The sequence below is a fragment of the Oryzias melastigma genome, linkage group LG19 (genome assembly GCF_002922805.2).
Source record: "Oryzias melastigma strain HK-1 linkage group LG19, ASM292280v2, whole genome shotgun sequence".
Taxonomy (NCBI): Eukaryota; Metazoa; Chordata; class Actinopteri; order Beloniformes; family Adrianichthyidae; genus Oryzias; species Oryzias melastigma.
Genome location: NC_050530.1, coordinates 13,635,431 through 13,650,155, shown reverse-complemented (window position 1 = coordinate 13,650,155; position 14,725 = coordinate 13,635,431). Strand labels below are relative to the sequence as shown.

Genomic DNA, 14,725 nt, shown 5'->3' with positions numbered 1-14,725 from the left:
ATCACATTTCAACCAGCTGAAAAGGTTTTAAAGCTTTTATTTTTTTTGGAGAACAAAAGCAAAGACCTCTGGAAATTTAAAACAAAACTTTAAAACTGAAAGACTCAATAGTTTTACTAAATGTATAAAGAAATTATGAATTTAAAATGTCTTTTTATTTAAAGATTTAATTTGGTAGTCATGTTAAACAAATGTCATTGTATGTCTCCCTGCACTGATAAGGAGATTGTTGAAATGTATCCTTTACTCTAAGAAATCAGGTCAGATGTGCCACCATATAACAAGTTATTTCTTGTAGAGAATGAATTTAATCCACAGTAAACTTGTAAACTAAAGCCTATAATCACAACTTTGTTTTAATTGAGTGATTCCTCTCCTCTGAAGGTTCGGAAGCGCAGCAAAGCGTGCCGAGCTGGACTGAAAGAGCAAGACGAGCTTGTTTCTATTGACGACCACATATGTGTGGAGCTCAGCCATGCTCAGGCCATGAAGCTGATAGATTCAGAGAGCTCCACACTGAAGCTGAGAGTCAAAAGGTCAGATCAAGGATGCATACAGTTACACCGCACAGCCCCATCTTTCAGCTCTGCTGTCATCGTGTCACACAAACTGTTGGATGTTTCGCATTTTCACGGCATCTCTTTCATTGTTTTTTCAGGATTCCTTCAGAGTTTCACTCCTCCTCTTACACCGGTAGCTCTGCATCGCCTCAATCCTCCGTGAGAGTTGTGTCTCCTGCTGTGATCCCATTAAATTCCATTAGTTCTTTCCTCACACCCGCCGAGATACCCAGGGGTGTTACCTCCCCCCCAGACAGTGAGGCTTACTATGGAGAAACCGACAGTGATGCCGACACACACTCCAACACTTATCAGAGACGCCAACGACGCACACCGCCTCACATAAGGTCTCCAGCGCGCTATGACAACAACGAGGAGGAGACTTCCGAGATGAGCGGGTAACAAGACCTGAGGTCCTCTAGCTTGGAATTTATAAATATGGAGTTTCCACACTGATGATTGTTGTGTTTGTTTTAAGCTACGAGAGCTCCACAGATGCAGGAGTTTCCATGCAGGAGCAGTGGAATAGCCTCTGTCTTCCCGGTGTCCCCCGCAGGAACATCATCTACCTGCCCCCCCAGAAAGAGCCCACACAGACCCCAAACACACTAACCCCCCGCACACTCACCCCGACCCCCGACCAGGGGATTGTGGATGGAGAAGAGGAGGGGGACAGTGGCTTCCAGGAGGTCGGGGGCTGCACTCCACTGACCTGTCCACCTTTAGTGTCTCCAGAACGAGCCAGAGATGCCCTGATGTTGGGCTCTGGGAACCATCTGGTACCCATGGTGGGGCCCCAGCAGAGCCCTATGAGTGAGGAACTCTCCACCACCTACATGGAGAAAGCTCGACAAGCAAGTGAGTACTCATATATAAATTAACTTTTATTTTTTATGTGGCTATCACGAGTCAGCATCTGAAATGTATGGGTCTGGTAATGGATGGGGCTTTAATTTCAATGTAAGCTGTAACTACATGGTACCACTAGGAGGCAGTATTGTAGTGAAGGAAGCACACTGATATTTGGTGGCTTTGCTCCTGACCTGAAAATGAGCCCTGCTCCTACCCTTGGTAAATGTCTGTGTTTTTGGTGTGTTTTACATGTCCTTGAGGCATAAACTTAGACCTTTAATGACCCAAACAAGACAAAATCAATAAAAACATTTTTTTTCTGCTGCTTATTGCCTTAAAGAAGTAATACACACAATCAATGTTTATAAAAATATCAGAACTGTCAGGCAATTACAATTTTTAATTGCGATTAATCGCACTTTTATCCATAGTTATCTCGTGATTAATCGCAAATAAATATATGGGCTTTTTTTTTAGGAAAAAAATGTGTGCTTCGTGGAATTTAGTAGTTCTACATTAATTATGAAAACAAGAATGGCAAAATGTATAGTTTTCATCAGAAATACTTTATTTTGTAACATTGTATTGAGATAAACTTTCTTAACAATAAAAGGCTGTAACATAAAATGCCATAAAAGTGCAAGTGAAGGGCATTTTAAATTAAAAACTTCAATCAACATTCAGTAAATTAGAATAAAAACATAAAAAATAAAATTTCCATAACACTTTCATGTTCATTTTTTGTCAGGACCAAATCTTTTCCTCCTCTGCTGAACTACAGTAATAAATGAAATAGAGATTTATCATTTCCAATTAACTTTTGTTTTTTAAAACATTAAAGACTGAGAAAAGCGGGATACACCGTGGATAGTTTGACAGTCTGTTACTGCCGCCGCGTTCTCTGGCTGCAGCTCGATGCAGCGAGGTGTCCAGTGGAGTTCACGCCATGAATATGAAGGGGCAGACAGACAGCTATGCTGGGGCTGGATCACGCTTAAACCTCCAGAACTTTGGGACATTTTGCATATTTTCGCGCGGCGAAAGAGGGCCACACACTCAAAGCTGAGATTTATCTTTTCATCTACAAATAACTGGCATTGTTTGAACTACATTTAAAACGTCCCCCGGTGCGCTTGCTGTTCGGAACGTCGGGGGTCCGCAGCTCTCGGAACGCTGCGCCGGACGCGAGCCGGTACCACCAGACGTGGTACTGGACGAGAACCGGAGCGGGGTTAGGGTGCAGGAGCTCTCCAGGTCCTAGCGCCGGGCCGGTTTTAGCTCGCAGCTCGGTGGTTGGAGACCCGCCCGTGATCTAGTGAGAGCAGCCGGTGAGTTAAAGGGCGATGAGGGACTCGTGCACGCGGTATGGAAAGGCACGTATGAGAAAATCCACGATTAATGCATCACAAAAATTGTCAGCGTCAAGCACATGTCAAGTTAACGCGTAATTAACGCGACAAATCTGACAACCCTAAATAATATGTTTCCTACATGTGCTCCACTGTTCGGCTGAACAGGCAGTTGAAGAGTTAAAATTGGATTTTTGGGTATTACTTTATCTAATTTTTTTTACATCAGGTGTAGATGAAAAAACGTTGGAAAATTACCTTTATTTGTTACACAGAAAATATGCACAAGTTTCCTGTTCCATTCTGATGCATTCACTTGTCGATGACTAGATCCTTGTATGTCTTTGTTTTTCCTTGTCTGAGCTGGAATCTGCTTCAAAACTGTATGGCTGGATAGCTCCAATAAACTCAGCATTTTTGTTGTGGGGGAGCAGGTAAACAGATGGATGATGGAAAGTGGATCAGAGGAATTTCTAATGAACTAATGCCGCTCTGCAGGAACTATGTCCTAGAAAACTACACAGGCTTTTTTTTTTTTTTTTCTATTTTGGCAAAAAACAGCAAAATCACAATGAAAAGATCCCTGTCAACACTTAGTAGAGATCAAAAAATGATTGGAGTGGGACTTTAATATAATAATAAATATGAAAAACAATTTGTTCTTATTCAGTCTTGAAGATTTAACAGACACTGCAGATATTTAATACAAACTCTGTTTGATGAATTTATCATTACAAGTGCAAAAAGAAATAAGAACAAAAGGCAACGGTGAAATCTTATGGCAGGCCTTATCACAAATAAAAATGTAAGCAAAAAAAGTCTTCCTTGAGCAATTGTTGGATATTTGCATCCTAAAGAACTTTTATATATATATATATATATATATATATATATGCAATCTGTCAAGTAAAAACAGCAAATAACAAGACAACATAAATTGATAATATATGTGCTGTCCTGCAAAAAATACTGCAAGCAGGTCTGTAAAATGTTCATTTTGTTGTGAAAAAGAGCAGCATTATGTGACATCCACACAGTTTTATAATTGATTTTGAATAATAAAATTACAGTTAATTTGAAATAATATTTGTTTACATTTTATGTAACCTTTTATTGAAAACATTTTTTGTTTAAAAAGCAATAAAACAAACATAGTGTAACCAGAAAGACTTGATGTGGACCAGGAAGAGGGAAAAACAAGACTCTAGCATCACAACACTTGTCCTACATCCTTTGACAGATAACTCTCCAGTGGGGATTTTCTGTAACACCACCAAGAGTATCTATTTACATTAACAAGCTGGTTGGGATGTGGTGATATATACTGGATGCCAACAAAGGTATTTCACCGCCCCCACTTCTACTCTTAGGTCCCCTGAAACAGCAGTCTGTGTCATCCGGCAGTATTCCTGGCATTTGGCTCTCTGGATGTATTTATAGCTATTTGAAGCTTGTGATTGACATGCCAGGCCACAGCAGCCCTTCAATCACTGAATATGAATCAGCTGCAGTACTCATTCAATGTTTGGAGGGAGACTCTTGATTGGGGCCACTTTGTGGTCTCAGATGCTATTATAGTTCAAGTTTAAACCAAAAATCAGTTAAAAAAATGGGATATAGTAAAACAAAACTATACATTTGATTGGTATCAGCATCTTTATTTTTTTTCCCCAAATCCTCAAATTTTTAAATCCTGTAAAGCCCACAACATCAAATAATTGACAGAAAATTCTATATTTTTAAAATCAAGATGTTCAAAAAAATCAAGTTGGGTGTTCAGGGAAAAAAAGCACCTTAAATACCACACACTCCAATTTAATCAACACATTTCTAACACGGTTGTAACTCATTCATAAAGAACTAATTTTCAACTAATTTTGCATTCTTTCAATACAGCAAGTAGTCATTTACAAAAAAGAATAACAACAGATGAGTTAATTTTACCATAAAGTTTAGAAAATTAGTAAAACATTTCCTGCCAAAAGTGTTTTTGAGATTTCATGGGAGCAGCCATTTTGAAATGAGCAGGAAAAGCCCTTCTACTACCCCTAGTGGAAAAACGCTGAACTACAAGGCAGAAGACAGTGAGATTTTAAGGAAAGTTTTGCTCATGCTAATGAGATAGGGGTTTCAGAAATGTGTGTATCAAATATGATAGAGGTTTAGTGTAAAATGTCTTATTAGCTTAAATCATTTTAATGAGGTGATTTTATTGAATAACTATGGGATGACAGCGTTTCTGTTTTAGATGAGCAAACGTTGGGGTAATAAATGATCTGTCATCAAGAACATGAGCCCACATACCTTAGAAGCTTTTCTATAGGAAGAGACTTTTGCTATAAGACAAACGATAGCTGTGGTGTACAGTGACTTAATCGTTCTCACATTTCAAACGCACAAGAAAGCTTGTGAAGTCATACATTTTTTTTTTTTTAATTTATGTTCAAATGAACCCTTACTTGCTGCTTTTAGCTTTTTACATCAAATCTCTAACTTTACTTTAACCAAGAGCCTAAATAATAGCTTTTTCTCCAGTAGCGCCAGTCAATAATTCCCCTTACTCTTATTGGGCCCATCTCAGTCGGCCAACAGTTATGACAATGTGACAAACATGTACAAACACACAGAATAGGTTAGTGTGTTTCCCTGTTTATTTGCAATGTTACTCCTACCACAGAGAAACGGATCGGCTCCCAACCGACAACAGGAACTTGTACACACTTCGAAACATACAAGCTCAACAGCTGCTGCATGAGAGCCCCGGGGTGAGGGTCTTCCCCTCTTCATGTGGGTATGAGAGAGGGAGACAGAGCTCGGACAGGTGTTTGATGGCTGTCATACGGACAGGAATAGAGGGCTGACATCATCTGTTGGTTTGGGTCGCCCGCGACCAGACAAAGGTCTTTACATGGGCTGCACCCTGAAAGAGGAGCGGGGAGAGGGACACTAAACGGGTCTCCGTGCAGAGCCGATTTGGACTCTGATAGGTTGTGTGTGGGAGGGTCTGAGCGAGGTGAAGGGCACATACACACACTGAGAAATGAGGGACCTCACATCTCCTCCATGTCCAGACATAGGTGGACACACAGTCTCTCACACTGTGTATGCAGGTAAGGTGATTTAATGTTTGATATTAGGCAAAGTCAAACTTAAATTCTTGAATTGTTTCAATGTTAAAAGATTGTCAATTGAGATTTTGATTCTTTAGATGTGATATTAACTGTAGTTATAGCAAAGTCACATTACTCAAGTTGTGCTTGGTGAATTGTGATCTAACAAACAGCTGCTAGCAGGAGATCCAGGAGGGGATTTGTTGCCATGCTACTTTAGGGATTAGGGATTTTCTTTTTTTTGCACAAGTGGCTCTCAAATATTATAAACAAGATTCTTTCAAGGTTCTACTAAAAGAAAAAAAATCTGTTAATTCATCATTGTTATTTGGCTGGATTGTTGGACAAATTCTTTGAGTGTAGAAGTTACTGGTGGTGATCCCTACATTTATCCCATTATTTGGTTGTTTCTTTTTAAATATTTTTAGACTTATTTGATGATTTTTGATTCCATTTACCACATTGAATCATGTTCTGTTGGGATTATAATTTGATTTATCCCAAAAATGAACCTGAATTGTTTTCTAGCGATGACAAAAAAAAAGTTTTGATCACATAGATGTTAAATTAAGGTCATTTTGTAGCATATTTTTACCAATATGCATCAAGAGGTTTGAATTAAATCAAAAATATTAAACTCCACTTAATAGCAGCTAGAAACTATCTTTGTGTTTGTGTCCTTGTCTGCTTGCTGGAACTATCAGTTTATAGCTACAGTGATAATATCCATATCAGGAGAGCCAAGACACTAAAAAGATTCAAATAGCCCTGGATCAAGCAGAGATACAATCATACTTGAGCTTATTCTGGTTCACAAGCTCCATTATTCTTAGAGGACATTTAATAATTTAAGCATCTGTTTGGACTAAGTGGACTAAACAAAGGGACGCTTCAGCTTGTTGACATTTCTGTCAAGTAGTGTGCATGAAATGGCTAATAATAGCAGGAGTTGACACATGATGACAAATGAAAACCGGCTACTTTGTTAACATCTATGCTGCAAAGAATTAAAAACCTTGTTTTTAAACACTGAAAATATTTGTTTTAGCCTATCTGTCCTCTAAATCACTCCTAGTTTTTGTCTAAGTAAGGACATTTGTATTAAAATGAGTCAAAATACTCTTGACAAAAGAAAAAAATGATTTAAGATTCAAAAATGTTGCTCTAAAATGAGTCATTACACTATAGTTTTTTTGTCACTGTAATCAAAATTACCTGCAATTAGATACATAAAAACTCAAAAAATGCAAATAATTTGCCTAGAAACAGCAAAAACATACTTAATATTGGGGGTATAACATTCAACTTGAGGAATTCTATCAGTTTTTTAGCTTTTTTCCCGTTTTTTAATACTTGTTTAGAACACCTTGTTTGCAGATTTTGATATCGTATTATTTTTATTTAACCATTTTAGCATGAGGATAAGCCTGCCGAGATGCAGTCATCTAGATGCGAAACAATAAACTGGAGAGAAAAAAAGACAAAAAAGAAAAAAAAGCAAACAAACAATACAATTTACCTCGCAGTATGACTTTAGCGCGTCGTGCACTAGCACAGACTCACTCACACATCCACATAAACATACCTTATTACACGATTTCTTGTTAAGTGAGAAATCCTTTCTGCACGGACAAATGATTTTACTATTTTTTTTATGATTTTGTTCCTCTTTAGTCCCACTTTAACGTCACTCAAACTTCAGTGTCTGCAACCTGCAAATGTCCTAACAACACAAGCACAGTTTGAGAAGCAGAGGCAGGGTGATCTAACCTTTCTGGATTGTGTGACTCAACTCTGTAGAGCAAGAGGAATTCTTTGTTCTAAATCCAAAACACACTCTGCTGTCTGTCACAGCAAAGCCCCTCACTGGGATAATAAAGTATAAATCAGCAGCTACCTGCAGCCAACAAGAGCTATCATGCTGATGTACTTCATTATTAGCTCCCTCTACTGGTTTTTCGTGCTTACCCTGCTGGTTTTAGCAAGCCCTCTTTCTATTTTGCTCTGTTCTTGTCCTGTCTTGCAGAGCTGCAACGTGGAGAGAGCGCCGTGGAGAAACAAGTGAAGGAAGCTCGCACTAAATGCCGCTCCATCGCATCTTTGCTGACTGATGCCCCCAACCCGAACTCGAAAGGGGTTCTTATGTTCAAGAAACGCAGGCAGAGAGCCAAAAAGTACACTCTGACCTGCTTTGGGAAAGCCGAGGGAGGCAGAGAAAGGAAGACAGACGGGGACACGGGAGGGGAGACGGAAGAAGAAGGAGGAAGTTCGGCCTTGAGCGGTTCAGAAGTTGATGAGGAGGGTTTTTCGGCATCTTTTGACCCCACCTGGGATTCGGGTTATTTTGAACTGCTTGAAAAGAAGAGCTCTGCCTGTCCTTCAGCAGCGACTCCATCAATTTTCAACGACAGCACAGAGGTTTTAGATTACCAAACTCCACAACTTTCTATCAATCAAAGTTTCGAAGGGTTAAAGAGCTCAGCCAATCACAGCTCAAGACTGGAGAACGGGGTCACAAAGGAGCCAATCAGTAGCCACCCTGCACACATGTCTCCTCTGGCGTTGACTCCCACTAATGCAGAGTCGGTCTCTGTCAGTCGAGCTAGTGTTGTCCTAACCCCGCCCTCTCAGACACCAAGTCAAAATGGACTTCAGAGTAGCTCTCTTTCTCCTCCTGCTGCTGACTTTACTCCAAACTCAAACACAGACCCGCACGGAAACGCCGGCGTTCTGAACCGCACTGCGCGCCCATTCTCCTATGGCTCCACCCCGTCGCGTGCATCCGTAACCTCAGTGATGTTTCGTCCTCCCCAGCCCAAACCCACACCGATAACCATGGCAACCAAACCTGTGGCAGCAGTATCCATGGTGACCATCTCACCAACTCAACACCCTCAGAGGGCAGATGCAAGGAGAGCAATGTCTAGCACTTCTCTATATATCCCTCCAAGAAACAACACCGCCAACGCTCCCCCCTCCGTGAACTCATCTTGTTCGGCTCTTTCACCCCCATGCTCTCAGTCCTCATTATCTCAGCCCACTGTTGGGAAGAGCATCCCTCCTTCACCTTCTGTAGTTCAAGGGTCTCCAGCATGTCCATCAAATGCTCTGCCCTTCTCCACCCCAGCTCCCACTTACTCCTCAACTCCTCCTATTTTAACACCAAATCCATCCTCTGGTGTGGTCCAGGGAACTTTTCCTGTTCCCCCTCCCTCCCCATCTGCCAATACTTACACTAACACTGCAGTGAGTCCTCAAGTTCCCGACTCAATCTCGATGCGTGAGCAGCGCATCTCTGTTCCGGCTGCTCGCTCTGGCATCTTGCAGGAAGCACGCCGACGCAGCAGCAAAAAGCCCATGTTCACTGCGCTGCAAAGCAAAGACGTTTCCCCCAATCCGGACTTGATGTCGATGGTCCAGAATATGGATGGAAGTCCTGGGAGAACCCTGGCTGCTGGAGTCAGTGGAGAGGCCGGGCATGAATCAGGCCCAGAGGAGGACTGGCTGAGGCTGGGGGCAGAAGCGTGTAATTTCATGCAGGCTCAGCAAGGACACAAGCCACCTCCTGTAGCTCCCAAACCCCAGGCGCCTGAGGTACCCCAGCTCGCCGGAAAAGGAGGTCAGCTGTTTGCCCGCAGGCAGAGCAGGATGGACCGCTACGTTGTGGAGCGTTGTCCATCTGCCGTGCCCGCACCTTTTTCCCCTACTCAAACCAGAGAGCCTTCACCCACACCTTCTCTACCAGCCGCATGGAAGTACTCATCCAACATCCGAGCGCCACCGCCCATTAACTACAACCCTCTCTTGTCTCCCTCCTGCCCACTAAAGGCTCAGAAGAAATCTGAAGTGGTAAAATCTGGAACAACCAAAAGTAAAGGTCAAAAAACGGGCATCAAGCCCGTGGATATATCGAACCATCAGCCCTACCAGCTCAACTCCTCCCTCTTCTGCTATGGTGGTGGAGTTCCTCAGGACGCCTCCAACCATCAGCAGCACAGAGGACCCACAGGTGGGCCTCAAAAGACCGCCAGAGTCTATGAAGTAAAGCGCTTCTCCACACCTCCTCCAATGGCCACAAGCCCCGCCCTCAAAGTGGTTGTGCCTCGATCAGCAACGACCCTCGGAGAACCAATCAGGCGTTCCGAAGTGACCTCTCCTCCAGTCACTCCTGGTGCTACACCTTACCATCAATCTCCTGCTCCAGTCCCTCAGTGGGCTCCTTCCCCTGTATCCCCCTCGCGACCTCCCGCCCCTACTGCCCCACTCCCTAAACTCCCAACTTTCTCCTCTGGTCCTGTTGCAAACACGGCCCCCCTTCCTACCTTTTCTCATAAGTCCTCAGCCACTCCGCAGGCAAACAAGCAGTTTAAAAGTGCCCCGAATCTTAGTCCTCTTTGCCCTGGCGGAGCCTCTCAGCAGGTGTCAAGTAGCGCTCAACCCAGCAGGGTTCCCCGGCCACGTTTCAGCACCTCCAACCTGGGTCTGCAGCCATGTGTGTGGCGCCCAGGATCCACAGCTCACTGAAGTGAAGCAGGGTTGGAAAAATCAGGCTTTTCTGAGGAAACAGTTGAGCTTTTCTGAGGAAAATTAATATTTTTAGAACTATTTTAAATATTCAAGGCAGCAAGTCGTTTTATTTTATTTTTCTGAAACAGTTTATTGTAAGATGTTAAAGTTGGACTTTTTTTTAAAGACCCACTCCAATGAAAATGTTTTTTTTTGTGTGTGTGTGTTGTTGCGGTATTTTTCAGACAATGGAGGGCATTTCCGAGTATTTCCTAATTCAAATAGTTGTGAAACAGGAGCAGACGCAAAAATACAGTTTGAAAAATAGCTTATTTTTGATATAGAAAATACAAAAACACAAACATTCTGATGCATCCACTTGTTTTCCTCGTCCTTAAAACTGTTCGTCCAATTTTGCTCACCATTTTTGTTGCACCAAAAATGTTAGGGGGTGTAAGCTAGCAAGGGGTGATGGGAAGAGGGGGCGAGCTTGCACCATGCTAATGGTCCCACCCACAATTCAGAGGTGAATTTTTAGTTAGCTACTGCCACTCTGCAGAATTTATATCTTAAATAACAACAGTTTTTTTTTTTCTGCTATCATAATTAATAGACCTATCAAAATAACAATAGATCAAAATATGATTGGAGTGGGTCTTTAAACATGAAGCTATCTGAAGCAGTGGAACCACAAGGAACACGGTTTGAAGAAAGAAATCCAGTGTGGACTCTTTCAAAATGTCGAAGAAGTGTAGATAAGTTTGAGTAAAAGGAAAACTGGAGTGAAGTTTTTCTAAATATTGACCTAAAAAATGTTTGGACACAAAATGGAATAAAAGAAAGTGTATTGATGAGACTGAAAAAGATAATGGAGACGAGGTAAAGCATGACAAAATGTCAAGTGTAAGTAAAAAATGCAAATTTGATTGATGGGTTTGTAGTTTGTGAGACAATAGCAGACAATGACATAATAACAGCAATTGTACTAATATTATTTAGATAAGTAATAGAAGGACTTTTATTTTGGTGATAAATACGTGTGCTTTGTAGATTCAAGTTCTCATATTATGATACAGAAAAATAACATTTATGTGTAGCTTTGATTCTAGCCCACAGACCTTTCTGAATAAAAATAGACATGACTCACATCGGCTGTCATCATGTTTCCTTTCTTCCATGTCGCCACCCATTTATGATCATTGCAACAGTTTCTACTTTTGTTTTATATGAAAAAAACAACAACTTTTCACTATTTTCAATCTCTTATGGTTCTGTTAACATCCAAGGATGGGATTCTGAAAACACAGTAAGATGTAGTTCAAAGATTCACCACCTCGTGGAGCTGTGGCCTCTCACCCTGTCATGCTATTCTGCAGGAAATTCACATTTTACTGTAAGAATTTCAAAATAAAGTTCATTACTTCAATTGTATGCAACTGAAGTTGTGAATTTAAACTGACATCTTGATTGGAGGTAAAAGAAAAACTAAAAAAGCAAAAACATAATAACAAGTATTTATTTCTGTTAGTCTTCAAAGAGCTACTGAGCAACATTTTAAATCAATCCATTTCTATGTCCATTTCTGTGTCAGCCACAGAGTAAAATATAAAAGCTTTAAAATTGTAAAGCCACGCTTGATGGACTCCATCATCCTCACAAACACACAACCCATTTCACCTATTTTCGGAGCCTTTAATCTTTGAGTATGGAGCAGAGAAACTGTGACTTCACAGCCTGGCTCTGGGTTTTTGGGTTAGCAGGGCTGATGGTGTATGAATGGGTGGGAGTCTGGGGGATTGAATGGAAACAGTGAGTCATTCTGGGTTTCATGTGGTCTCTTTGCATGACCAGACAAAGGAAAAGCAGGTGCCTCATTGTTTGAATCTTTTGCTGTTCTTTAACAAGGTCAAAGTACCTTTCGGTTTTAGATCTTGAAATGTCTGAGTAGGTTTGTGAATCAGATAGCTGAACAAAATCAATCTGATTACATAAAAACCTCACTTTCTTTTTTAAAATACTTGAAAAATTGTGTTTTACAAACACTTTCAGATTATTCAGTGGAAGCCTGGTCATGTGATGTTATCGATGACATAAAACAACTCCACATATGGCCTGTTCTAACATCATTTATATTAGAAATTAGGTTTTCAAATGAATCAGTCTCTCTCATGAGTTTAATCCAGTCCTTATGCTGAGGATTGTGGGGACTTTTCCAATTCCTTAGAATAATTCTTGCAGCCACCATAAATCCAAGTCCAAAAAATTCTTCTGGGAATCCAGGAGGTCTGATGTCCCAACAGACATAGGAAAAGGAATAGCTACATTTTATAATTTCAAATCACGAGGTGCCATTCTTCCAGCTGGTATAGCCTTTGATTTCTGACAGTTTATCTTGTTTCCTGAAATCTTCAAAATGTTTTTGTCGTGGACACAACTTTTGGAATTGAGGAGGAAGAATCTCTAACAAAAAGCAATACATCGTCAGCATACAAAGATAGTTCAACTCCCCTGATTTCCTTCTTGTGAAAACAGTGTTTTTGATGTTTTTCTCACAATAGAGGACATATATTCAGAAAATTAAGCTTCATGTGGCACTTCTGAGTATTTCTTTCTTCAAATCATTGTGAATCAGGAGTATATGAAAAACCACTTTCAAAAGGCTAGTGACGTAGAAGCTACAATCAGACGGCCACAAACTCCCTTATACGCCATACTTGCAGGCAAGAAGAACCATGTAGGTCTTCATTTTCCTCATTTGAGCTGGAATCCGACTCCATCCTGTATGATTGCCTAGCTCTTATATTGCTTGCCATTTTTGTTGGACCGATAATGTTAGGTTGGTGGTGTGAGGGGTTGTAAACCAGAAGGAGAGGGTGTAAACAGATGGATGATGGGAAGGGGAGGAGCTTACTCCATGTCAACAGTCCCGCCCACAACTCAAAGGTAAATTTCTAATAAACTCATGTCTTTCTGCACAAATTATGTTTTAAAAAATGACACAAGTATTTAGATTTGAACTAAAATGGGATATTCATAAAAAAACAAGAGATAAAATAAAATGTAAAAAAACACTGGGAACACGTTTAAATTTAGCTATACAAGGCATTTTAGGAACTTATACTTATTGATTATTTTCAATCTTGATGTGCACTACCTGGTATTTTTCACATTTTAGACTCATCAATTCACATCATCATTTGAGAATTTCAAAAATTAAGTTTTTTAAATATGTTTTTTAAGACATGTATTGTTTAAGCATGTAAGCATTTACAGAAACTGCATTAAAACTTTATCTTGCTGTTAATCTGTCTGCCAGCAAGAGACAAATCTAGAAACCGCTCTCCTGCCTCATTTGCCACCATCTCTGCATACACAGCTTGTTAGTGTCTCAATACACCTGATTCAGGTTCTACACTGTGGGTTAGCCAAGGATTTCTCCAAAGCAAATACACAAAAAGACCGGAAATATCATACAAACTGTTTGCATTTGGATGTAACCATAAGTTAGATAAAAGTAATTCAAACAAATTTGAATAAGGTGCAAAGTAGTATTCTTATATGAGGGGTCAAAGAACTAAAAATTAAATTATGACACTTGTAGGGTCAAAAATTGATAACAAAACAAATGGATGTGATTTTAAAAAAGGACAAATTAGAAAGTAAACAGGGATGATGAGGTTTCATTAGAAAACCTGTCCACACTTTGCCTGTGCAGCCATCCCCAAAAATAATGGCAGAGCTCCGAGTCCGAAGCTGCACTGTTTGTACATCTGCAGCCCTAACACAATCAATGATTTAGTTCTTTTCAGTACAGTGGGTTTTGATTGCAAAGTAGGTCCATTATATGAGTATTGATAAGATGTATGCAATCCCAAGATGCAGTGCTGCTACAAGTGTTGGGGTCATGACCCCTTGAAATTAGATTGACCTTTCTTATTAATCAAATTTAATTCAAAGGACAAATACAATATACAATCAAATGAATAAAAAGATAAAAAAAAGTGTGAAAATAATACAAGAATAAATTCTACTGAGAAAAAGAGTAGTTTGGTAAAAAGCTGAAGAAAGATGCAGCTGATGAATGAGTGGAGATGGGAAATGATTCACACAATAATGCTTAATTCTCATCTCTAAATATGACTGGAAGAATTAAATTACTATTTTAGTTTTTTTTTTTTAAATAAATGATCTTTTATTCATATATTTTCATCATCTTTAAAGCTCATCCATCAGGTATCATTACTTAGCTCCCTCATGTCTTCACACTTTTCACATCTACAGTATTGTTACATTCGCGTAAGTCACTCTGGAGATGAGTAGTTGTGGTCATTAATCTGAAATAAAAAGG

The 14,725-nt window shown here is 40.2% G+C and overlaps 1 protein-coding gene across 2 annotated transcripts in view; it reads left to right on the top strand.

The window, feature by feature from the left end:
- The window catches only part of LOC112154345 (synaptopodin 2-like protein), an 18,134-nt gene extending 6,611 nt beyond the window's left edge, over positions 1 to 11,523 (top strand). For both annotated transcript variants that reach the window (XM_024285220.2, XM_024285221.2), the window contains exons 2-5: positions 385 to 536; positions 659 to 958; positions 1,039 to 1,418; positions 7,898 to 11,523. In XM_024285220.2, coding sequence (XP_024140988.1) covers positions 385 to 536; positions 659 to 958; positions 1,039 to 1,418; positions 7,898 to 10,395 — 3,330 coding nt within the window. In that variant the 3' untranslated portion in view covers positions 10,396 to 11,523. The remainder of the gene's footprint in view (positions 1 to 384; positions 537 to 658; positions 959 to 1,038; positions 1,419 to 7,897) is intronic.
- Positions 11,524 to 14,725: the final 3,202 nt, after the last annotated feature.